The 25,500-nt window shown below is 59.3% G+C and overlaps 1 protein-coding gene across 8 annotated transcripts; it reads right to left on the minus strand.

Moving 5' to 3' along the window:
- On the minus strand, nucleotides 1-25,500 carry DAZAP1 (DAZ associated protein 1). 8 transcript variants are annotated; one of them, XM_034998484.1, is made up of 12 exons: nucleotides 25,314-25,499; nucleotides 17,326-17,366; nucleotides 16,542-16,708; nucleotides 16,221-16,286; nucleotides 14,282-14,389; nucleotides 12,483-12,531; nucleotides 9,189-9,271; nucleotides 6,056-6,209; nucleotides 4,143-4,172; nucleotides 3,868-4,008; nucleotides 2,879-3,055; nucleotides 1-958 (listed from the first exon to the last, which is right to left on the minus strand). In XM_034998484.1, the coding sequence occupies exons 1-12, from the start codon at nucleotides 25,340-25,342 to the stop codon at nucleotides 786-788; spliced, it is 1,218 nt and encodes a 405-aa protein (XP_034854375.1). In that variant the 5' UTR covers nucleotides 25,343-25,499; the 3' UTR covers nucleotides 1-785. The 8 variants fall into 8 exon arrangements, with proteins under 8 accessions (XP_034854375.1, XP_034854374.1, XP_034854379.1 ...); XM_034998483.1 differs by having other exon boundaries at nucleotides 14,282-14,392; nucleotides 25,314-25,498; XM_034998488.1 differs by lacking the exon at nucleotides 25,314-25,499 and adding an exon at nucleotides 25,257-25,282 and having other exon boundaries at nucleotides 14,282-14,392.

Consider the following 25,500-nt stretch of genomic DNA (forward strand, 5'->3'; position numbering starts at 1 on the left):
TGGGTTTCTAATCCAAACGCACTTCTCTTTATTCAAACCAGGGTCAAACTGGTCAGTGGGGACGCCCTGAAACCACGTGCGCGGGAGAGCGGCTGACAAGGCCTCCTTGTCCCTGCTGCTGGGGCGGACGCGGGGCGGCGCCGGCAGAGGCTGGGCGGGCGCGGCCCCCACAGCGCACCTGCAGACGGCGCCGGGCAGGTCAGTCGACAAAAGCAAGGAACAAACAAAAAACAAAACACGCTCAGTAGACTTCTTCTGTAAGCTCCCAGAGCTTCTGGGCCGACGAGCCCCAACCCTCGAAGCCGGGAGTGAGGCACTGAACACGCCCCTCGCTGCCACCAGTGCCCACGGAAACCCTGCTTTAAATTAAAAAATAAGCCAGTATACATCGTAGAAAATTTCTCTTAAAAATCTCACAATTTGTAAATGTATATTTTTCTTCTTTAACATAAAAGTTTACAATATACGGTAAAACAAAAGGCTCAGGAAAATAATTTCAAAAAAAGGAAGAAAAAGAAACCTGAAGTTTTGAATTAAAGCTGAAGACATTTTTTTTTAAACCCTGTTGTTGAACCAGTGACTTTTTTTTATTGTGCTGATGGGTTAGAGAAAGAAATATATTTAAAAACTTCAGTCCAGACACCCACAGCCGCCTCCAAAAGCCTCTCGCCCCCCGCCCCCCACCGTCGAGTCGCTATTTTTCTGCCAAGTTTGTGATTGTCACGAGTTCACAAGTTCTAAATCCTGGGTCTCAGCCACCCCGGCGTCCGCAGGGCACCGTCCGGCTAGCGTCGGTAGGGGTGGAATCCCTGCACGTTGTGGTTCTGACCTCGTCCAAAGCCACTGCCGCCGGCGGGGGGGCCCCCCGAGCCTGGCACCGAGGGGCCCCCGTAGGAGGGGGGCTGCTGGCTGGGGTCTGAGAAGCCCTGTCCGAAGCCAGCCAAGTCCTGTCCGTAACCTGCAGGGAAAAAGCCCAGTGAGCCGGGGGCGGGACCGCAGCTCTGCGCCGACGGCCTAGGAGGGGTCCACGCCCGCACAGCCCACCCTGCTCCCCCACAGGACCCCGACCGCTGTCTCCGCACAGAAGGAAAAGTAGCTCAGAGACCTCGAGGAGCCCCCTGGTCCGTCCCATCCGTGCTCGGCCTCGCCTCCCCACCCATTCCCAAGGACCCGGGGCTGGGCCCTAGCAGCCCATCTGAGCCCCTGGAAACCTTTGAGCTTGGAGACGTGAGAGCTCCTGGCCTGGCTCGGTGGCCCGAGGGCTTCCAGAAGTTTATTTTTGAGTGGCATGCGTGGGGAACTCAGACACAGCCCCCAGAATTTAAGAAAAGCTCAGACTAGACTAGCGCCAGGCCTCCCCCTGCAACCCCCCCGGATGCCCGCCAGACTCGAGACAGTCCTCCCTGCAGAGCTGACCCAAGCGGGCAGCTTCCATAGAACCGGCGGGTGTGGGGCAAGACTGCGTGCCCGACGCCATGCCCGCAGGGACTGCCTGGGCCGGGCAGGTCCCTCCCCCAAACAGGACCTAGACCCTGCACTGCTGACCTCTAAAGGCATGGGAGGCACTTCTGGAAAGGGGAACGGCACCAGACTGCACACCCAGGATGAAGACGTGTCCCGGGGCCCCTGGGTCCCCAACAGAGGGTGCACAAAGGCACAGGGTGCCTGTGTCTGCTGCCCAGCAGAAGCAGAGCTCCTGGGGCCATGGGGCCGTGGCCAGTCGAGAACCTCGCCCCGGCAAGGGCCCCGTCCCGAGGGCACCGCCAGGTCCACCCCCGCCCAGGACGGCAGAGGAGGCGATGTCCGTTGCCCGGGTGCAGACAGAGTGGGGATCGTGGATGAGGAGGTGCCACCTACCTAGGCCACATCACTGCTCAGCCTGACCATAAGAGTGTAAACAAAGTATGGGCCCGAAGCCTGACGGGTCTTGAGAATAGGTACCCAGGCCTGGCAAGAGACGAGACCAGGGTGACTACCCCAGGGCAGCCTCAGCAGAGGGGCGGGGCCACGCTGGCGGTCGGCACACCCCCACCCAGGGCTGCTCACGCGCGCCACACGCAGCAGGAACTGCTGGGGGGGGGGGAGGGGGTGCTGACAACCCATGCACTCGGGGAGCGCTGCCGGGCACAGCGGCAAGGGGGACAAGACCGCACGATGCTGGGCAGCCGGGAGCAGCTGGCCACGGATGGCATTCGAGGGCAAGACAGCTTCAACTTGCAGGCACTGCGGTCTTAGGCCAAACCGTCTGAGCAATGAAGTGGGAAGAGCAGAGCCCTGGGAGCCCTGGCGACAGGCAGCCCCACCCGCGTGGCCCAGCAGAGGCAGCAGGAGACCCCCGGACACCGGGCCTAACCCTGTCCTCACATGAGCTCCTCCCACACAGGCCACAGGTCGCCACCCTGTAGACCCCAGGCTCAGAAGCAACTCCTCCATGACCAGCCCCTCGAGTGAAGCACACGGTAACACCCGAGCCCATGCCTGCCACTGACCAGAGCCACGAAGCCACGTGGCCCACAGGTGTCCGCCCTGCGCTCTGCACACAGAAGAAAACGAGACAACCAGGAACAGGGCCTGCTGGGGGTGCCCCAAAGGCCCTCGCGTCATCCTCCTAGGGCCCCCGTCACAGCTTCGGGTTCCCGAAGCCACGCGGCCTGGACACCTGCTGCACGATCGATGCTTTTCTAAGACTAGCTCCCTAGCCAAAACCCAAAACCCAAAACCCGAGACACCAAAATCCTGCTTTTCATTTTGCTTGACCCTCTGCAACAAGCCCCTGCACAGCGGGCCTCCCGCCACACTCCAGCTGGCGGGGAGGAAGGCAGGAGATGGTGGGGCCAGGTCCCGGGCCCCAGGCCGCGCCTGCAGGTCTCCAACTCACCGTACTGACTATAGGGGAAGTCCGGCTGGGCCGTTGGAGGCTTGCTCATGTCCGGGGCGGCCTGAGACGGGGGCGGAGGGAAAGCCAGAGGTGCTGCCCCCGGAGTAGCAGGTGGAGGAGGGACCCCCGGTGGGGCAAACTGATCCGGTGGTGGAGGCGGAGGCCCATAGCCAAAACCTGCACACAAACAGGAGAGGAAGACACAGACACGGTGCACGACCACAGCCCAGCCCACCAGAAGCCGCCGCACCATTTCCTGCTGAACCCACCGAGCGGCCAGGCCTTGGGGATGTCCCTAGTGTGGGCCTGGGGCGGCCTGTCGCACCCCCAACAGCGAGCGTTCGGCAGGGACCCCACAGGCAGGGGCTGCACTGGCGTCCTCTTGAAAAGGACAAAACCCGCCTGCCAGACCCAGCGCCAACCTTCCATCACGGCAAGCCTTCCCCTCTGTCCTGGGGCTCGACAACCCCGTTTCTATCCACCCACCTCCTGCTTACAACTAAAATCAGATGTGGTCCAGGCCACGGTGAGGGGCCATACAGCTGTCCCGTGGCCTGACCTGCGCCGGGGTGCCCTCCAACAGAACACACCCAGACCCCCAAGCACTTCCCAGCAGGAGCGCGGGACCGTCTGGGCTGGCCGCCTGGCACTCAAAGTGACAGCAGTCAGCCACGGTGCGCCAGGCGAGGCCGCAGGGCCACCTTCCCACCAAGGGCGAGCACGGAGCCTCGCAGGCGCGCTAGCTGCCCGAGGCCCAGGTGCCGCACCAGAGCCCAGCAGACGAGAGCGCCTGACGCTCTCCAGCCCCTCACTGCTGAGTCCCACCACCAGATCCAGATGCCCCAGCGAGGGCACACATTCCCTCACACACCAGGCGTGCCTCGCACACGGCCCCGCAAGCAGGCGGACCAGGGCAGGCAGCGCCCCAGCCACGTGCCCCGAGCGAGTGCCGGGCCCCCCGCCCCACTCCAGGGGCCCACGGGACTTACTGAACTGTGGGGGGGCACCGTAGCCCTGTGGGAAGCCCTGAGGAGGGGGGAACCCTCCAGGAGGGGTGGACACGATATAAGAGGTGAACGGTGGGGGCGGTGGGGGAGCTCCTCTCCCTGCAGGCGGCGGTCCATAGCCACCTGGAACACAGGACGCAGAGGTGGGTGAGGGGGAAAGGGTGTGGCGCACACAGCTCCCAGTGCCCGGGCCCCCCCGGGGTCCCACCCCATTTCAGACTCCGTTCTCTCTCGGGTACCCACAAATAAGGACTTACCAATTGCCTGTCCTGCTGGAACCCACATTCCTAAACAGGAAAACAAAGAGAGTGGTTGGTGTCCTGTCCACGTCCCAGACTGGCAGCTGACCCACCCCAACAGCTCTCGCTCTGCTGGCAAAGCCCTCCTGGAAACACACTCCAGGGGCCTGGCGTCCTGCCGTACCGCGGGCACAGGGAGGACGTCCCAGCCCGAGGAAGGCATCCGAGGAGCCCGTGGTGGACCAGGAACACAGGCACCTGGGTATGGGCAAAGGGCTGCCACTCACGTCCTGCTTCTACAGGGGAAGGATCCCCAAGAGAAGCCGTGGGTCAGGTGGCCCTGGCTCTTCAACAGAACCCATCAGAAAGGGTCAAGGGGACCCCCACGGACCAGGGGCTCAGATGCACAGGTGGGACCTTAGGCTGGGTGGTGGGAGCCCTGGGCCGGCTTCCAGCCAAGTGCTACTGGGCAAAAGTTTCTGGCCTCAGTACCTGGTCTCCTATGGCTGTTTGTCCCCCTCCCCCACTGCGGCACAAAGATTTTATTTATTTATCTGACAGAGAGAGAGACAGCGAGAATGGGAACACAAGCAGGGGGAGTGGGAGAGGGAGGAGCAGGCTTCCCGCGGAGCAGGGAGCCCGATGTGGGGCTCGATCCCAGGACCCTGGGATCACGACCTGAGCCGAAGGCAGACGCTTAACGACCGAGCCACCCAGGTGCCCCTTATTTTATTTGTAAAGATTTTATTTATTTCACACAGAGACACAGCGAGAGAGGGAACACAAGCAGGGGGAGTGGGAGAGGGAGAAGCAGGCCTCCCGCGGAGCAGGGAGCCCGATGCGGGGCTCGATCCCAGGACCCCGGGATCATGACCTGAGCCAAAGGCAGATGCTTAACCTACTAAGCCACCCAGGCGCCCCGGCTGTGTTTTGTTTTGTGATAAAATATTTTTAAAAAGACCAATCTGCAAGCTTTGGGGGCAGCGCGCCAGGTGCCTCTGGGTGCAGACAGACCTACCTGGCCTCCTCTTGCCCCTCCTTGGACACTGTCCCTTCTTTGCGTTTCTAAAGGAGGCGGTGGCTACCAGATCCTGTCCTGGGGCCCCTGGGAACCTCAACCCTTCTGCCAAGCTGTCCTTAACCACTCCGCTGACCCTACACAGACGCCCTGACAGCCCAGAGCCCCGGGAGCAGGAGCAGATTCAGAGGGCCCAAGAGGCCGGCCAAAAGCCCCAGTCTCCCTAAAAGCATGTGATCTGAGCCGCTGAAATGGCCAGACTCCACGACCCACGACCCACCAGGTCCTCCTAGCCTCCCCCTAGAGGCAATGCCCGGCACGGCCACGGACCACAGGGAGAGCACGCGGGCCGCACGCAGCATCCGACTGCTCCCTCAGACCTGCGTGGCCCTTCCTCCACAGCACGGCACGTGGGGCGAGGACGCTCGCGGCAGCTCTGCTGGCCACAGTCCGACCCGTCTGCCCAAACCGCAGGTGGGGAACTTGGCTGTGGCCCAAGCACACCACCGAGGGTCACACCACGCTCAGGTGGACCAGGTGAGCACAGGGAAGCCAGCCCCTCTCTCATCTGTGAGCTGACTGGACAGCGCCCCTCTGGGGCTTTGCTGGAAGGTTCCGGCGCTAACCGGTACCCAGCACAGAGCCCACGTGCTGGCTACTGGGATGAGCGCACAGCTGTGTGGGTCGACCCTGGGGCTGGGCGGGGAGGGAGCCCCACCTCTGCCCTCAGGTACTCCCTCAAAGGCCTGCACACCTGTCCAGCCAGCACGTCCCACCTCCGCCGTGTCTGCAGGAAAAGGGCGTGCGCAGCTGTGGGGAGCTGCCGCCCCTCAGGCTTGGGACCCCGGCCTCCAAGCAGGCCTCCCTGAGGCGGCCGTCTGGGGCACGACCGGTTCTGGGTGCTGGACCGTACCTTGCGGGCCGTATCCTTGCTGCCATGTGGGTGGGGGCTGGCCTGCCCAGCCATTGGCGGCATTGGGCACGACCCGGCTGCCCCACTGGCTGGCACCTGGCTGTCCCGGCGCTTGGCTTTTGCTGTCCCGTGGCTCAGCCCGTTTAACTTCCACCTAGACAAACGAAGCTCTGGTTTAGGGAGATGCCGAGGGTCCTGGACCCCCTTCCCTTCAGACACACCCTCAAGATAACTTACGACTACACTTAGCATCTTATGACTTAAAACTAAATACTTAACTATAAACCTTATTTAGGCCAGTATTTTTTTTCTTTAAAAATTTATAATTTTCCTTTTTCTTTCTTTTTTTTCTTTTTTGCTTAGAACATGTTTCTCAGGTACAACGGATGCAACCGTAAGACACGTTAAGCCCTACCCGCTGCAGAGCACGGACCGAAGGCCAAGAACCCTCAGAGTTTTGTGTGACAAGGGTCTTTCAGTCAAGGTGAAATGACAGCTTTCTCCTTCGATGGCCTCGTCACCCCAGGGACACAGAGACCAGGACCGACCGAACAATCACAGCCCTCTCCCCAGGCCTCTCCAGGGCCCCAGCGCGGCAGGAGCCGGATGCTGTCCGAGCACCGCGGTGGAGGAGGGACCTCCGCTGGGGGGAGCCAGGCCAACAGACACACAGGACCTTTCCAGAGTCCGCCCACCCTGCCTGCGTTTTAAGCTCATACCTGAGAAACACAGTTGGTTTACTTAGGTTTTTTATTTAAAATGTCTAATGGAAGATAAAGACTTACCTTCCCCAGGCTAACGCTTAAAGAATCTCAATTAACTCAAAATAATGTCAGAGGGAATGGATGTGATAAAGAGAATCTTACATTACATCTAACAAAAAAAGTAAACAAACATGCAATAAAATGGACATTTGAATCAGTAAGCAATCTTCATACTGTGTTAGGTCAGCAGCCCAGGACCCTGCCTCTTTTGGACATTGTCAGGAGCCACAGCACTGGGAGGGGCTGGGACAGCGGGAGGGACCGTGCGTGCCCTCCTAGCATGGAGCTCTGTGGCCGCCAGAAGGCTCCCTCCCTTACGCAGCTTCTAAGATGCGGGCAGACTGACAACCCGAAATCCCCCAATTACAGGGCTGCCTCAGCATTGGAGTCTCCAGTTGTTTTTTTTTTTTTTTTATGATAAATTTTAATGGGAAGGAAGAGACAATAAATCCACTTGGAGTCATCCTTGGGGTCTCAAGTCTGGTGAGCTAAGCATTATGTATTCAGAATTCCATCGGTTCTGCCTTAAGACCCCTTCCTGTTGGAGAACAAACAGGAAGTGGGACAGAGGCACCAAGATCCCACCTTCCTGATGCCCCAAGGACACTCCACGGATAGGAACAAAATCCCCGTTAGCTCAAGGCGATGTGACAGCAGGACCAAGGGACCCGTTTCAAAGAACTCAAATTAATGAGTCTTCACATACTCTCCTTAAGGGAATTTGGTTCCTGCTTACAAAGCAGAGCAGCCCTTCTAAACTTTTTTTTTTTTTTAATTTTTACCCTCTTCCTCTCAGAACCTGGACGCAGCCACTGGCACTCCGGTTTTAATTAGAAGTGGGACCCAAGCCCCTCACGGAGGCGAACCCCCACTAAGGAACCGAGGGGCTGCTGTGGCCTGCCCACCAGTGAAGGTCGGGCAAGGGGAACAGGGCGAGGCCGGGGGTTGCTGCCGGGAGCCGGGCTCCCACACGTGTGCACCTTACTTTAGAAGTTGAGCCCCACACCGAGAAGCCACCTCAGTCTCCGCTCTGTGCTCCGTGCAGACCAGACTCAGACACCGATGCGTCCTACAAAACCGGTGCGGGGGGGGGGGGGGTCGGCCGCCTGAAGATGGAGCAGATCCGTGCGCTTAGCAGCCTTTCTGCCCCTAGAGCAGGACAGGCTTCCTCCAAGTTTTAAGTGTCACAGTACCTTAAAATATTGAACGTGGACTCCTTTGAACTTGTGTTCGTAACTGGCATGCATCCTTGAAATCTGCATGCTAATTTTAAACTAAAAGCTTCAATGAACGTTGGAGCGGGACGTGTGCCTGCTGCTTAGTCAGGTTCAAACGGAATTAATGAAGCCTGCAACAAAACCTCAGCCACCTGTATGTAACTACAGCTCCACGCACGGCTGCGTTTATCAGCTTTCGGGGATGGGCTGTGGGGCTGGGGTGGGAGCGCTGGGGAGGCAGCCAACTTGTGGTGCCTTGGTCCCTCCACAATGTCGTAACTGACAAAAGTGGCCGTGGTCTCGTCCCAAGGGCAGGGCATGTCAAAGGGCGCAAGGAAATGCTGCCTGTGTGGCCCCCACGGGGACCGCCCGGGCGTGCAGAGCCGCTTTCAGAAGGACGGGGACAGGAGTCCTGCAAACGTGTGGACCCAAAGCCTCTTGCTAACTCTCAGGGATCCCCCACTGCAGAATTTCTACCCGCGATTCGCTTTAGAGCGCTCTGGGGCCCAGTGGAATGAGGAGCAGGGGCCACGTTGAGCCAGCCTGCCTCCACGGCAGCAACACAGTATGAAGATGAACCAGAGGTCACTTGACTGCATGGAGTTAAGTACTACCGAGAGCATGTGGTTGGGACCGGAGTTTCACAGTAAGTGACCCAAGTAAAAAAAACCAATCCTTCAGGATGTTTACGTCCCTTTCGGTTTGACACGGAACCTGTGGTCAGAGGTCCGCTGCCCACCGCACATCACGGGGTGGCAGGAGGCAATTGGAATGCAGGACAGACATCTGAAGGAGTGGTCACGGAAACCAAGCCTGAGGCAACCTGCAATTTCACTGGAGGCCAGCCCAGGAGGCCCCCGCAGACCGTGCCCCTCGGCCGGGGGGCCACCCCACCCACCAGTCCCCGGTGATCCAGAGCGAGGGCTCCGGGAGCAGAGCTGGCGAGACGGGAGACGCCACGCCACAGGCAGAACCCTCGGGCAGGGAGGGCCCCTTGCTTCTGCAGGAGCAGGCCCAAGCCCACACAGCACAATGCCCCAGGTCGACTCGCCCGGCCCTTCTTCCGTTCAGGAATTGTCATTTCCAGTGAAATCCCTAAGTTGCCTAAGACTTGGTTTGGTCTTAAGGTAAAATAAAACTACAACTACACACTTTTTTGCCCATGATGTCGTGAAAATGCATGTTGACAGCCTGGTCCACTGATTGTTCGTCCTCGAAAGTAATAAATCCAAAACCTAGCCAACGACGAAGAGTGAATCAAGGTAGCAGGGCGTTGTGACACAAAACAGGATGATGAACAGTATCAGGGCCGGGCCGAGGGGTCGTCCAAGGGTTTCAGGGAAGCGGAGTATGTGAGGCTGCAGGGCGGGGCCCGAGCCGGTGATGGAGGCGGGGTTCCACGTGGAGACACGGTGGGAACCCCCAGGGGCTGGCCTCACAGACGGGGCAGCCCGGGCAGGAGAGGGGCGGGGGCCTGGCCCAGGGGCAGGCCCGGTGCGCCCGGAGAGTGCCGGAGCACTCTGTGGAGGGGGCCGCGGCGCACCCCTGCAGCAGGGCAGCGGGCCGCGAGCTCCAGCGAGCTCCGCCTCCGGCGGGGTGTGTGCCGTGGGTGCGCGGCTGCTTTTCTGAAACCCGAGATTCTCCCCCTCGGCTTGCAATTCGCTTTGCAACTAGTGCTGACGTCTATGGTTCTAGCGCGTTAAACAGGAGTACGGTCTCTACAGTTAGTGCCCCGCTAAGCTTATCCAACACCGTTGGGTAAGCCCAAGGAGTCCTGCACAGGAACGTACGTGTGTATACACTTATCTATCTGTACGCAGCTACGTAAGTAAAATACACAAAGATACAGGCCACAGTGGGTTCCAGCAGGTCAAACTCTGCTGTCGGCAGCAAGAGCAAGAGGCACCGTGTCATCAAAAAGAGCATTTTAAAGGGGAAAAAATTTAGCCTTTCCCAAACACAAGAAAGTGGCAGTATAAACGAAGTTTGGTTGGTCTGGGTGAGTGTGACCGCCCAGCTACGGTGGCATGTCTGGTCCTCAGCCGACTGCACTGCCTCCCCGGGGCCCATCTGCTCCAAGCACAAAAGGACGCGTGCGGCAGCCAGCTGCCGGAAGACCCGGGAGAACAAAAGACGGGTGAGGGGAAGGGCCGAGCGCCCAGACCGGGCTGAAGAAGGGCACGGGGTGCGGGCGGGGACAGAGCGACAGAGCATGACCTGGCCGGTGCAAAGAGCCCGGGTCAGGCCTGCGCCCGACAGGGCCTCCAAGGGCCGCAGGGCCAGAGCGGGCAGGGAGGGGGCACCGGGAAGGAGCAGCCAAGCCCGAGGCCTCTCAAGAGGACGGGAGAGGGACGCTGAGGTTGCAGGCGCTGGGCCGTGTGGGAAGACTGTAGGCAAAACCTTGGGGTAGGGGGTGGGGGGAGAAGACAGCTCAGAAACCTGGGGATGACAGACCAGCAGGGAGGGACACCCGGGACTCAGAGGCTTCGGACGTGTCTCTGCACGCGCGCGTGTCTGAGTGTGACTATGCACACGCTCACACAAGAACCTGCACACGGCGTGCGAGGAGGAGCAGAAACACGGCTGCAGAACGATGACAGCAAGACACAGGAGACAGAAGCTGGAGCCGGGGCGGGGGGGGGGGAGCGCGGATCGCCAAAGAGGAAGGTGTGAGGCGAGCAACGGCAGCGGCCGGGGTGAGGTCAGGGCCTCATTGTCCCCAGTGAGACACATGCAGAACCCTTGGGACAGGGACACTGTCTTGGATCGGCCAAGAGGGAGGAAGGAGGAGGGAGGTGGAGCCCTGGAAAAGACCTGGGAAGGGGAGAAAGCAGGATGAGCTCTCTGGGATGCCCCTCTGTCGCTCCCGCCCTCTGCTGGCCTCGTGCTCGCAGGGACTCTCTGAGGTGGAGGACACTGTGAGCCCCCACGGAACATGGGTCCCAAGGTCAAGCCCGAAGCACTCTCCCCACCAGCTCCTCCTGCCTGCACCCCCCAGCCCACGGCGGCTCGACGTGCTCCCCAGGCCCAGGGCGAGGCCTCAGGGGGCCGACTGGGGGTATGACTCTAAGAGCAGCCCTCAGGATTCCCAAGTCCTGAAGTTTCACAAGACCGGAGGCAAATGGTGGAACACAACATGGGTGATGAACAGCATGTTAAAAAGTTAACATTTTCTCCAAGTGCAGGAGTGTCTGCAACCACAGGGCTCGCGTGGTCCGTTATAGCGCAAGAGGCGGTGAGTCTTGGGTAAGGAGCCCCGGGGCGGGGCGTCTAGGGGTGCATCTGTCTGTCAAGAGGCGACATCACCACTGAGGAAGCGGACAGAAACACACTGAAACTTCGTTTACACCCCACTGGAGCAAAGCCCGTTCCCTCCTCTGACTGCGGGACTGGCCTGTACCTGTGTGATATAATTTAGCACCTGGAGAAGAGAAATCTAAAGAGATATCGTTAATCACAAACAATTCACAGAGAGAAAAGGAAAAACAACTTACTTAACGTTACTGTACTTTACTATGAGACACTTAAGTACGTCACTAAGCATGTATGTCTACGTTAAAGTTAAGCTAAGACTTAACAGCTTAATCGACATGAAGTGAGGATACGTCACTTATCATGGAGGAAGAGAAGGATGGAAGTTCAAATGGCAAACTATTCTCCAGCATGGCGGGCGCATGCTGCGGTGGCGCCGGCTCTGTGCGCTAGGGGGGCCTCGGACGGGGCTGGGGCGGGGGCTGCACGGCGCCCAGACCGCAGGGCAGCCCACACAGCCGGTCCAAAAGCGGCGGATGAACCAAAACAGACGGGCGGGCACAAACAGCAGCAGCCACAAAAAAAATTAAAAAAAAAAGAAAAAGAAAAAGAAATAATAATCATAAAAAAGGGCACGGAAATCGGGTGCCCGCTGTCCCAGCCCCACAAACCAATTTGGACGTGCGAGCGTGGGCCGCTCCCGGAACCCGCCGGGGATGCGCTGAGGCGGCTCCTCACCCTCCTCCCCCTGCCCCACGGGCTTAGGGGAACAAGAAAAACAGGAAAAAAGCATGGGATGGATAAAGGAAAGTCCACGTTCAAGCCGAGCTGGGGCAGACCTAGCCTGACGCCATGGAATGAGACCTGCCTGGGCAGGGGACTCCAAGCAGGACGCAGCCCTGAGTGACAAGTGCACCCTTTGAAAAAAGCACCAATCTTTCAGTACGCATTTAAAAACAGAACCATATTGAAATTCATGTCAAGTTGTAAAAACTTCGAAAGAACGAGCCAAAAAAACACGGTGACGTCTGACCTTGGGAAGCAGACAGGCTGGGGCTGCACAGGAAGGGCCTACGTTTTAATCATGTCTCCAAATCATCCTTCTCTGAGGCAATGCTCGCTACCACCACCACCTAATTGTGAAATAGTTTGCCATCTGAAGGGGAGGTCAAGGACAAACTCCATGTCTTTTACCTCGAGGTCTCTGCTTCTCTGCATCGTAGATCATAACCACTTCTGTGACCTGCAAGAGAGACGGGTGCTCGAGAATCCGGGTGCCACGGGCGGCCACGGGCACATCTGGCTACCACAAAACTCCCGAGGCAAACAGACAGCTTGGGAACATCTCCAGACACTCCTCAGGGAAGTCCTGAGGCAAAAGGCCAGCCTTATGGGGTTTGATGCCTGAGACTCACAGGGCCTGAAGGAGGCCAGGGGAAGTGCATGCTGCCTCTGCCCCAAGTGCTCACGGGGCGGACACTGGAGGCCCCAGCCCCATAGTGCTCCCTTCCATTCACAGACAAAAACCAAGATGCTGGGACAGAAGGACCCAGAGCTCTGGTGGTCAGCCGCAGGTCCAAGACCATCCAGCTGACCGGCGCTTGGCTTGGCACTCCCTCACAGATGTCCACCCAGCCAGCACCCCTCTCTCTCCCAGGCCCCTGGCTCACTGAGCACACATCACCATGTGCTCTGGCACTCTTCATTCCTGGCCCAGGTCCTCGGCACACTCAGGCGCCCCCGACAAACAGGTGGGAGTGAGGCAACAGGGCTGTCCCACCAACAGGGTGTGTGACCAGGTGGGAGCATGGGGTGACCCCGTGCCTTTGCCTCGGATGACTGGGGCACAAGCACCCCACACGAGCTTGCTTGCTAGCCCCTGTCTTCTCTTCTGTCTGCCCTGCTAGAACGGAGTTTCCTGTAGGAGCCCAAGTAACTCTAAACCCCCATAAGATTCTAAAAGAGGGGCGCCTGGGTGGCTCAGTCAGTTGGGCGTCTGCCTTCGGCTCAGGTCATGATCCCAGGGTCCTGGGATCGAGCCCCGCGTCGGGCTCCCTGCTCAGCAAGGAGTCTGCTTCTCCCTCTGACCCTCCTTTCTCTCATGCTCTCTGTCTCTCATTCTCTCTCTCTCAAATAAATAAAATCTTAAAAAAAAATTTTAAAAATAAAATCTTAAATAAAATAAAATGATTAATTTTGTTAATGTAAATTTCCCCTAAATAAAAAAGGAAAAATCCACTTCATGGAATAAAACAGAGGGGAGATGGGCGCCTGGGTGGCTCAGTCGTTGGGCGTCTGCCTTCGGCTCAGGTCATGATCCCAGGGTCCTGGGATCGAGCCCCACATCGGGCTCCCTGCTCAGCGGGAAGCCTGCTTCTCCCTCTCCCACTCCCCCTGCTTGTGTTTCCTCTCTCGCTGTGCCTGTCTCTGTCAAATGAATAATAAATAAAATCTTAAAAAAAAAAGAAGAGTCTAAAAGACTTCAGCCTCTTCCAGAAACAAAACCAGCCTTGGGAGAAGGTCTGCTGTCACTGAGGAAACACTGAGCAGGTGACACGTCCAAAACTCTCACGACCCCTGGCCAGGGAGGGGGTGCCTGGCAGCCTGGTGGACAGCGTGAGCCGCTGGAGCAGGGTGGCTCCGGGTCTGGGCTGGTGGTCTGCACTGCTGCTGTAAGGACCTGGCCTAGGACATTCCCTCCTGTGACGAGAGACAGCAGGCTGGCTCCCTTGGGCAAGCCAAACCCCGCTTCTCCCCAACACGATCTAGTGCTTTACACCATGGCGCTCACAACCAATCACAAGGGCCTTCCAGGAGACCGGCAGGGTGAGCTTTCGTTTGCCTGAAAAAGCAGTAAATCCTCTCCCGGGCTCTGGCTTGCTCTGGGGGAGACACAGGCCCAGAGGAGAGAGCTGCCAGGCTTAACCTCCATGGACACCTGGTTCCACCGCTCCCGCCCTGACCCGCCGTGCTCTGGTGCAGGGACAACTCACCACTCCGAATTTCTTGAAGTATTCCCTGAGCTCTGTCTCACCACAATTGTGAGGAATCCCACCGACAAATATCTTATTTGATTTACTGTTATCGCTCCTGGGTCCTTTCTGCTGTTTTAAGAAGGAAAAAATGGTTAGTCCGTGTGGGAAACCCTCACAACGCTCCCCATAGTGAGTATGTGATGTGCGCTGCCTGGTTTTAAGACCCAGCTAAAAGCCAGACCAAAACACTCCAAAAAACCCACTAAAGAGAAACACAATCAGCCAACTATCATAACTCTTCTTTCAATTTCCTACAGAGACCCGGGGCGACAGGGGTCCAGCACCACCACTCAAATGCATGTGCAGAGCATGTGGTGGGTCCTGTATCGAATTACCCTGAATCACAATAGCTAGAGAGCACATAGCTCTATGATCTCAAAGTAAGGACTTGGGGTTTGGTGGCCATAACGATGAAAACTAGCAGTTTTCTCAGGTTTTCAGCTGGTAACAAAAGAGGACTATGGGAAGTTCTCACTCGCCTCGCCTGACCCCAATGATTCCACCCTCTGTGGGGAGGGTCTCACACCTCAGAGGGAAACACTTGCCCACGCTTGTCCCTTGTGGGTAGAGGAGGAGGACCAGAACCTCCGCCCCTGCTCCTGGGAGGCTGCCTCCCCCCACTGCACTCCTCACACCCTGTCCTTCCTGTCCAAGGGGCTCCCGGGCCGCACTGTCCCAATGGCTCTGGACCAATGCCACTGAACTCTGGGGGCAGGCGAGGGTCTCACAGGTACACTTAGGGGTCAAACTCCATCAAGTGCCTGCTCCATCTCAGTCAAGCTGCTAAGAGACTGAAGGACATGAGGAACCAAATGGAATCTGAACGTGGCTGGGATTCCAGTCTGAAGAGAAGAGCTACGAGAGCCACCTGTGAAATGACCCCCGAGCCCCAGGTGCACCCGTCTGGACACAGGTGGTGCTGGGAGCCCCGGCTGACGCTTCTGCTGTGGGGTCCCGCTGCGGGGATGGGTGTTATGTGCGAGAACATGCTTTTAGAAGATACACGCTCCCGAGTTTAGGAGTGACAGATACAGAAAGAGAGGGGATAGAAATACAGGTAACTAGAAAAATATTAACAACTGATAAATCTAGGCGATGTGTTTAGGTGTTTGATGTACTACTCTTCTGATTTTTCTGTAAAGTTCCCAAAAAGTTTCCCAAAAGAAAACTGGGAAAATAAAAACTGTTTTAAGGGTCTGAAGCCCCTGTCTACCAGCAGCAGCCGGATCCTGCTAGAAATGCAGTTCTCGGGCCCTGGGCCAGACATCTGCCCTGCCTCCAGCCCAGCTCTGGCCAGGCCCTTCTGCTAGGACAAAGGCGTCCTGGATGATGGTCTTCTCTGAGACCTGCTGGGTTGGGGAAGGAGAGGAATGGGTGATGGTGCACAGAGGACGGGTCTGCTCCAACTGGCCAAGCATCAGGGGCCACACACAGCTCCGAGGATCCCTGAGGAGCCATCACACTGGCAGATTCTGAATCAGCTGTTCCAACAACCAGCAACCAGGCTCTCAGACACGGCCAGCACCTGGACGGGAGCGGCCAGCAAGCAGAAAGGAGGGGGGGAGCAGGGGCAGAGGGTGCTCTGACACGCCCCCCGCCCCCGGCAGGCAGGGTGGGAGCCACCACGGAGGAGAAAATGGAACACGTGATCCCAGGTGTGGGAGGTTTTTTCCTTGTTTTCAAGGTAGACTAGTAAGAATATTCTTGGCTACAAATGTACACCACTGGATAAATCTGAGCAATCCTCTGAATCCTCCGCTGCTCAAACAGCAAACGAGAAGACCTCTGCTGTTCTCAATGGTAATGAGCAAAAACACCAGATCAAAGGTACGTATTTCCTTCCTGCTGGGGCTGCGGCACATGCGGAGAGGCCGCCCCACCCCGCCCAGCCCCTTACCCATCCTTCCTTGGGCCGTGTCCTCTCCGGCTGCATCCCTCGGGGAGTGCATGGCTTTGGGTCGATCTGTAGAGGTTTCAAATGAGTCTGTGGTAAATACGAAGCTACTCTCCCAAACAAGCCCACGCCTCCAGTCAATTTACCCAAATCCAGCCTCAGCCCAGAGCTGCAACCCTCTAAGTGCCTCAGCCCAGAGCTGCAACCCTCTAAGCTAAAACGCTCCTTCACGTGCACACCCACCAAGGCCCAGTGGCAGAGGCAGGCTGGCGGAGCAGCATGGGACGGGGCCGGAGGGGCAGGACTCCAGGGAAGGACACTTACGTTTCGGCCGTCTAGTGTGTGTGGTCTGCTGGCCAGCACCGTCCCCACACAGTTTGGGTCTTTAAATTTGACAAACCCAAAGCCTCGAGACTGGTTGGTGGTTTTATCTTTCATGATCACACAGTCTACAACTTCTCCATATTGGGAAAAGTAGCTGCGTAGAGTCTCTGCTCAGAGATTGGGACAAAAACACAAACACACACACCAGAGTATTAAGCACTGGCACCCGCCTGGTGTGCGGAGCAGACAGGCACACCTGCTCCTAGTTCTTCAGCCTGACCCGGAAGTGTGGAACCAGCAACTGGTAAACTGGCTCAGCAACTGACCGGGGGGTATGGAAGATGGTCCGGGACAGGAGGCCCACGGGAAAGGACGGGGACTCCAGACCCGGACGCGTTACGTCTTCACACGAATTAGAAAGGGTACAACTGACAGTGACAGCGGCCAAAGGCACTGGGAAGGCTGCACCAGTGACCACCAGGAACGCCAGCGGCCACAAGCTGCTTCCTCCTCCAGCCTGAGCTCAGGGGCTGCGCCAGCGAGCCTCCAGGCACCAACAGTCTCCTGCCCTCCACATCCCTCCCCTAACTCCGCTGAGACGTCGGGACAGCCCCCAGTCAAGTGCCCCTCCTCCCCGGGATTCAAGACAACAAATCAATCAAGAATTAAAGAAAACAAACAAAAAACCCGAGGTACTAGGGAGAGATGAATTCACACAACTTGAAGACCAAGGTCATAAGCCCGCCTGCGGCACCTGGCAGGCAGGCCGGTCCCCACCACCTACCTTGAGTGGTGCTCCAGTCAAGACCGCCCACGAAGAGCTTCCTGCAATTCAACAAAGAAACATTTAGGGTCAAGACAGTTCTTGCCTTAAAGATGCCAGCGCTTTGCCCCATCCTCAGCTGGGACTCCCCTGGAAGCTGGGGCAGACGCGATGCCTGGTGTCAAGCTCGTGGCAATGACATGTGTCCGCCTAAACCATCACCGGCCTCGTCAGCTACAGACACGGAAACCGACACCGAGGTCTGCCAAGATGGTGGTGAGTGAGTGTCACAACACGCAAGCAAAGACGACACGTCCAGAGCCACACGTGCTCGCCGAGCACACCAGTGAGAACGCGAGGCCTTGCAAAATGGCCTGACAGGAGCCCCCAGACCACAGGAGCTTCCAGGTGGGGTTGTGGGGCCCACGTCCCCAGTGCTCCTGCAAACACTGTGGACTTAGGAGTCAAGGTCTGAAAGCACACGCAACAAAACAGAATGACGGGGAGCTCTAGGACAAAGCCTCAGGTACCTTCCGTGTGGTCACGAGTAAGGACCCACACATCACCGGGAAGGTCCCTGGAGCTCCAGACTCAGCACTGGAGCCCTGCCCCACACCTCCCACCCCAGGGTAGCCTGGGCTGTCCTTTCGGGCAGACACATGAGAACTTTCCAGAGGAACCCCACTGTTGCCCCTGTTGCCAACTGGCCTCTCTTCTGCAAAGGACACCTCTAGGGCAGCTCCAGAACCCACAGAGCCCTTCCACTTCCCCTGCCCCTGGGGAGGGGCTCCACACAAACAGGCCACAGGGCAGCATCCACTTTGCCCTGCCCCGGGACTGGCTAGGCCTGAAGTGAACTGAGGCACTGGAGCAGGTCCGGAGACGGGCCCGTGTGGTGGGGCTATTCCAGCCCTCACCGGGGCCAAGCTCCCTTGCATCTCCAAGATGCACAGGCCCCTCAGACATCATTTGGGCCTCCCACAACTTGGGAGGTGAGTATGGCAGAGCAGGCAGGGGGAAGGGCTCTGAGCACTGTCACACGCAGAGTGGGACCTGGATGCTAATTGGCAAGGGCTTCAGACACCAGCGTGGGGCCAAGGCTCAGTCCCCATCTGGGATTTAGGGTCCTGCGGTCCCCTTACCTGGAGCCGACCCCACCACACTCAGCTTAAAGACAAAAAGACCCCCGCAAGGCTGATGGCACTCCTGCCCCCAAGCAACAGGGGTGTCCTGTCCTCCACCCCAGGACAGACCCCTTCACGGAGCCCTGCTCCATCCAGGGACTCGAGCTCCTGCGTGCCAGCCCCTGGCAAAATGCCTCCAACAGGCAGCAGGCCCGTCAGGGGCTTGCTCCCACCCCAGCCTTTTCTCTAAGGCGGGGCGTTCTGAATTTAGGATGTGACAGGTACCCGCTGCCATCCCCAAAATGGCCACAAACAGGCCGCCGCACTACGGACAGGGCTGAGCAGGGCCCGGGACGGGCGCATCTGGTGGAGGCTGTGCTACGGGCTGTAGAAGGCCGCTCTGTAAGGACAAGTCTCCCAGAACATGCTGACCAAGCAGCAGAGGGAGGCTTACATTTAGGCCTCATTAACTTAAATTCGTGTCTCCTACGCACCCCTTTCAGAATCAGGCCAGGTTTCCTCCTGCCTCCAAACAATCCCAGGGGAGTGGGGCCTCCTCGGACATCCAGGGCGCTGCCCCGAGCAAGCTGTGACTCAGGCCCTACCCGCCCTGCCCTCACAGGGCCTGGCACCCAGTAGGGGCACGGAGCAGCAGATGACTGAAGGCCCCAAGGCTGGCTGGCACCGCTGAGGAGCTGTGTGTTTGCCCACTCCTTCCACACAGGAATGAACAAAGGTTTGCTGTGGAAAAGCAAATTCATGCAGGAAAAAGAGATCTCAAGCATTCTCAAAAAACAAAACCGAATTCACTGAGACAAATACCAGTCTCTATCTAGCACGCATCCACCAAAACAGTAAGGTCATAAACAGGTATCCTTCCAAGCAACCCAATCCTCCACCACCCACCCACCTATGGAGGAAGGAACTTGTCTGACCAGTCCAGGTTCCAGCCCTCATTTAAATTTCAAAATCTGGCATTAAGGAAAAAAGACCAGAAATACCATCATCCACACAACTGACAAAGCCGGACTCTGCCCTATGGATTGGATAGTAAAAAGGTATCAATGCTGTGCCCTCATTTTATCCTCGTGCTGCACTGATTTCAGAGAAGGTCCCTGTTCTTAGAAAACAGCACATACCCAAGCGTCCACATGAAGGGTCACGGGGCTCCGCTCACTCCCCAGTGCTTCGCACGAGATGCCCAAGGCGTATGGGAGGGGCACCCACAAATGGGACAAGATCTCAGCCACTGCTAAGTGTGGTGGGGGAAAGAGTATCTAGCGACTCTGGTTACTGTTTTGCAACGTTCTGCAAGACTAAAGTTCTATAAAGTCCCAAGCTACGAGAGATTTTCATACTGAGGCAACAACAGGATCTCCCTTTCCCCTGGCTCTAGGCTCTCTGAGCCACACACCAGGGGACACCTTCGGGGGTGCGACCTTCAGGGAGAAGAGCCCCAAGCCTTCAGGCGGCACCGGGCTAGCCGCTCCACCCGTTCCCATCTCCTCTCCTCCCACTGCAAGGACGGACTTTCCGGGGCCCACACCCAGGAGCCAAAAGGCTCCCAAGGTCCTGGGAGGCCCCCTCCAGAGCCCCAGCACAAAGCCCCAACTCTGAGCCGCAGAGACGACAGGGCCTTTGGCAGGACCAGCCAGGACCAGCTCCATCGCTACCCAGGCAGCAACACCGTCGCCAGTCTCCACAGGTACGTGTGCACGCCAGCCCGGAGCGGGGGGCTGCCCGCCCTGACTCGCGGGGCACCGGCTACATCTCCGGCGTCCACGGGACCCTGCAGACTAAGGGGAGAGCTCACTGTGCGCTTCCCCTCCAGACCGTCCCTGCTCTACGGGTGCAAGTGTCGTGATTCAGCTGAAGCAGAGAGTCAGCCCCCCCAGTCCCCAAACCCCATAAACCATCAGGCCCTGCCAGGTGACCCAGAGTCAGGCTCCTGAGGGGGACAGGCAATGCCACTACCAGGAGGGCCCAGGAGAGGTGGCTCCCAGGGCCTGCCCTTCGACAGCAGGTGCCGGTGGCTTCCTCTCGGAAGGGGCTCTGCAGCAGTCACCGGGGGGCACCCAGCTCTGCTTAACTCTCCCCTCCCCCACCTGCCGAGATGGAAACCTGCTTTGGAGGACCACGCCGCTCCGCTCTGTGTACTTTAGGGCAGCCACATGGTACTCAGGGCAGAAAGCAAACCTTCAGCGGCTTCCCCTGGTCCCGGCCAACCACCAAGGCTCTGCCCCCTCACAGCATGCGGGCCGGCTTCAGAAAGTGCCATCCTGCCTGGTGAGGCGGCCACCAGGAAGGCAGCGGCGGGGCAGAGAAGCAGAGCGCCTGGGACCAACCATGGCTGTTTAGCAAACGGCTCTTTCTGCTTAAAGAACACACAACGTGGAGCCTATTTTGCACCTTCCTGCCCCTCCACCGAGGTCACCCTGGGACCTTGTCTCCCTGCAGGGAAGGAAGCAGCTCCAGGAGGAGGAACACAGCACTGGCCCAGGAGCCAGGGAGCCACCCCACTGCAGGGCCCTTCCGCCGCAACAGACGCAAAGTCCCGGAAGGCAAGTGTTGGGGCTCAGGCCCTGCCCTCAGCAGCTCAGGCTTCCCTCCTGCCAGCAAGGTGAGATCACCCCCTCCCAGACCACTGTGGGGGTCGAGCGACACATGCAAGAGAAAACCCCACGATGCTCAGTGCCTGGCATAAACTCCCGACAACACCCGCAGCCTCCCACTGTGAGCCCCTCCACCTGCCCTCCCCCAGACAGGACCAGTGTCCCCCACCACTCCCTGGCACCAGGCAAGAGCCTCAACCAAACAAGTGACCTCCTGCTGAAGACCCTGCTCACAATTCTGTCCTTACACCGTGCACGAGGACAGTCAGCCTAAGAAGACAGTCCGGCCTCTCATGGACAGTGCTGCAATGTCTACATTCGGGCCTGGCCCTGATCCTCGCCATTCCCTACAAGGGCCGCACTGGCTCACGAGGAGCACGGGACTCCCAGCTCTGGCTCCTCCTGGGGTGACCTTGGGCAAGTCTCCTGCCCTTCTAAGCCTTGGTCTGTCCCGCAGAGAGATGGCTTTGACTTGGGGCATGAAGTTCCGGCCGGCTCCCAGCAGGTGCTGTAGGAAGGGTATCACCAGTGAGTCACTCCGGGTGTGCTTCTGCAAGCAGGGCAGGCACGTCACCTGGCAAAGATGCTCGACCCGCTGCCAACACTGGAAACAGAAGTCAACCAGAGCGCCTCCCAACACCACGGTCAACCTTAGAGGCGTCAGATTAGGTCCCGCTACGGCAAACAAATCCTAAACCATGGGGGCAAGTGGCAGGGACGCCCTGGGAACGAGGCCGAAAAGAGCAGACGTTCCCAAACAGGTGTCTCATTTGCCAGAGGATACTGGGCAGTATCTGGGGACATCTGTGATTGTCACAACTGGGGGTGCTCCCGGCACCGGGTGGGTGGGGGTCAGGGATGCTGCTCAGCCCCCACAGTGCCCAGGACACCCCAAATGTCAGCACCGCTGGGCAGAGACTCTGCTCCAAAATGCAGAAGAGAAGCATCTCTACCTCCTACCCCCAGAGGTCTCCATCACCCTCTACACTGCAAGAACCGGCCTCTTCCCCAATCAGGACCTCTCTGAACCAAACCATTAGGACCCTCCCCACCTCCTGGGTGCTCAGTGAAAACAGGCATTTAACAAGTCCCCACACTTCCAGGCCCAGGCCTCTGGCCTCACCCTGCCAGCACCCCGGGGACTGTTGGGCTGCTGGGACAGGTGAGGTCACCCGCTTTCCGTGCTCCCAGCTCCCGCAGGGAGTGGACTCCTGACGCCTCCCTGCACCTTCTCTCAAAGCGACCCGCGTGCTGCTTCACTTTCTCTCCGCGGAGTCCCTCCTTCCCCTGGGACTCTCCCCTTGAGGGTGTCCAGTGGGCCCTGCCTTACCAGACCATGTGCCCGATAGATAAAATCTTCCTCAAACTTCTCTTCAGTTCCACAACACAAGCCAGCACCCCAGAGGCAGGTGGACAAGACACCTCTGCCCGAACGGGAACCAGCCCCCTCCCCAGCACCTGTGAGCACCAACACAACGCCAGGAGCCCTCAGAGGCCTACCGAGAGACCAGGGGGTCTGGACTCTGTAAGGCTTGTGCCAGTACCAGTTCCAGAGTCAGAATCGAGAGACCCTTCTTGAAGTCAACTTCTAAGGTTATGGCACAGGAAAGAGGACACAGTGCTACCCCCCCCACCACCCCAGCAAGGTAAGTGCCTGTCCCCCTAGTCACTGGCCCCAAGGGAGGATATCAGCCTGTCACACACCTGCTACATGGGGCCCCACATGACACCGCTGCTCCTATCAGCCCTCTGGCCTCAAGACCCAGCCCTCCCTCTGCTCTGGCTGATTGTGACAATCAGGACGATGAAAACACTAACTAAAACCACCGGTCTCAGCCAACTTCCTCTCTCCCTCCAGACTTCACGAGGACCAGTGAGCCGGCTCAGGTACAGCCAAGACTCCATGAAGCTCTTCCTTGGAAGACTCAAACTCAGAAGTACATCCCCCCATTGGATGGCACCCCACGCATCCACACACTTCCGGAGGCCTTGCCCCTGCACCCATACATGCAGGTTCCTGTTAAGGAAAGGGGAGCAGCCCTTCCCGCTCCCTCAGGAGTCACTCAGACGAGGCTGACCAAAGACCAAAGCAAAGGAGATCACAGACGAAGGTGCATGTCATCAGAGATCATTCAGACCCGCCACATCCCGCTAACATCTGCCATCACCTGGATCTGAGCACAACACTCACTCCCACATGGTAACCACCCCAGAGTAGGCAACCATGGTCCGCTCACAGGAAACTGCAAGAAGGCCCTTCGTCAGGCAGCCCGATAATCAGCCGCACTGTCCGAGGACAGCGAAACATAGCAAGGAGATCCAAGTGGACCCTGGACTCCCACATCAGTGGAACAGAAACAAGCACCCTATATGTAAAACAGAAAGTGGTCGATAGTTTTTAGCAACAGATTTCTACCTGCAAAGCAATGAAAGGTTTCTGGGACACCTGTCATCTACAACTTTAAAACTCAGGTGATCCGGGTGGATTTACAGGAGTGGGGAGGGGAATGTGGCCAGGCAGGGTCCCTGACCCCGACCTGCTACTAGCTCCACAGCGTCCCCAAGTTGCCTCTGCAGACCCAGGCGTGGATCCTCACAGCACACTTCAGGGGTCTCCAGGCTCCCTTCCCTCCTAGCCTTTGTCTGCTCTCCCTGCTGAGAGAGAAAAGCAGCCCGAAGCCTGGAGACCGCCGCCCTGGGCGGCTCCTGGCTGCGCTCTGGAGGCCAGCACCGTGGGGATGCATGGGGCAGGCCTGTTCTCTCTCCGGTCAGGCTCTGCCCCACTTCTGGAGCACTTTCTCCCTATACCCTAGTTTCCCGTCAGAAGTGCTGCAACTTTCCGCCCACGTAACACAAAGAACACCCCGTCTTCCAGTCCCCGGACAAGCTTTTCCAAACACACCGGGCTAGGAGTTCAGGGTCCTCCTCCCGATCCTCTGTGGTGTGGGGTCTGGGGAGGGGGAGCCCACAGAAGGCATTTTAGGTCCACAGGAGTAACCCGGAGCTGGAGGCCCTGGGAGGCCAGTTACCCCGCAAACAGTGACTGACCACACACTGCGCCTCCTCAAAGCTCGGGGACTGAGAAACGTATACAAGGCCACAGAAACCCAACCCAAACTGCACGGAGAAATGCAAGCGCAAAACCATGCTGATGGCGTAGGAGCTGCTCTCCGCAAAGACAACTAGACCAAGCGCCTCCCTAGGGCAGAAGCGGATTTTCCGGCTCCTGGGGGATCGCTTGCTCGCGTCTCGGGCTCCTTCGGCTTCAGCCACGGCTCTGATTCCGGGGAAGAACCCCGCTCTGGTCACGGAGAGCGCCGGGAGGGAGCCTTGCCGGCCACCCCCTGGAGGCACCTTCCTTCTCCCGCTCCAGCCCGTCTATTGGTGGGCTCGAGGGGGCTGAGCCGGAAGGGACTCCAGCTGCAGAAGCCCCGTCCGACGGTCCGGGGCCGCTCCCACGTGACCCCGGCCCTCGGGCCCTGAGTCCGCGCACCCTCCTGCTCTTCGCGCTTCGGGAAGGGCTGGGGGTGGCAACGGGGCAAGCCGCCGCCCGACGGCCGCGAGGAAGAAGTTGCGCGGCGGCAGAACTGGCACGGCGGGGCCGGGGCCGCCACGTGCGCCGCCCCGCCAAGTTGGTGCTCGGGCTCGGGCTCGGGCTCGGGGAACGCCGGCGGCCCCAGGCGGGACGCCGGCACCCAGGCGCGCGGGGCGCCCGCAGCCCTCCGCTTTCAGCTCGAGGACCCCCCGCCGAGAAGTCCAGGCGCCAAGGGACACAAGGCGTCCCAGAGCCCCCGGGCTCCCGGCCCGGGTGCTCCTCGACCGGGAGGCAGCGGGGGCCCCGCGGGCCCTCCCAGGGCTGCGCTCGGGGTCCCCCAGCCAGAAATCCAGGCGCGGGGGCGGACAGGCCGCCCCAGGCCGCCAGGGGCCCCGCTCCGGATCCCACAGTGGGAAACTCGGGCGCGGCGGCGGCGGCGGCGGCGGCGGCGGCGGGGACGCCCGGGCCGCCTCCCCGCCGCCCGGCTCCCGTGCCGGGTCCCCCTCCGCCAGGAAGCGGCGGCGTCCGCCCCCCCCCGGGCCCTCCCAGAGCCGCCCCGGCCAGGAAGCGGCGGGACGCCGGACTCCCAGGCTCCTGCTCGCCGGCCCCCGACCCCGGCGGCCCCGGCCGGGGTCCCCGGCCCCCCAGGCCGCCCGCCCCAACGCGGCCCGCCGGCGTGACCTTGACGGGGCCGGGGCGGCGTCTGGGCGGCGGCGGCGCAGGCCGGCGCGTCCTCACCCGATCTCGTCGGCGCCCGAGTTGTTCATGGCGGCGGCGCTCGGCGTCCCGGGCCCCCTGGCTCGCTCCCGCCTCCGGAAGGTCACCGGCCCCGGCGCCCTCCCCACAGCCGCGGCCCGGATCTGCGCAACGGCGGCGGCCGCGCAGCCTCCTCCCCTCAGCGCCAACGGTCACCGCGCGCCCCCGC

The sequence above is a fragment of the Mirounga leonina genome, unplaced genomic scaffold (assembly GCF_011800145.1).
Source record: "Mirounga leonina isolate KUSES-001 unplaced genomic scaffold, KU_Mleo_1.0 Mir_94, whole genome shotgun sequence".
Taxonomy (NCBI): domain Eukaryota; kingdom Metazoa; phylum Chordata; class Mammalia; order Carnivora; family Phocidae; genus Mirounga; species Mirounga leonina.

What these genes read in the sequence shown, in the direction of transcription:
- DAZAP1 (XM_034998481.1), bottom strand. Translation starts at nt 17,437, where the DNA reads ATGGGGCAAAGCGCTGGCATCTTTAAGGCAAGAACTGTCTTGACCCTA. An exon ending in TGACTGGAGCACCACTCAAG is followed by an intron (nt 16,709 to 17,325) that starts GTAGGTGGTGGG and finishes ATCTCTGAGCAG; the next exon opens with AGACTCTACGCAGCTACTTT. An exon ending in CACGGCCCAAGGAAGGATGG is followed by an intron (nt 14,393 to 16,220) that starts GTAAGGGGCTGG and finishes TTCTTAAAACAG; the next exon opens with CAGAAAGGACCCAGGAGCGA.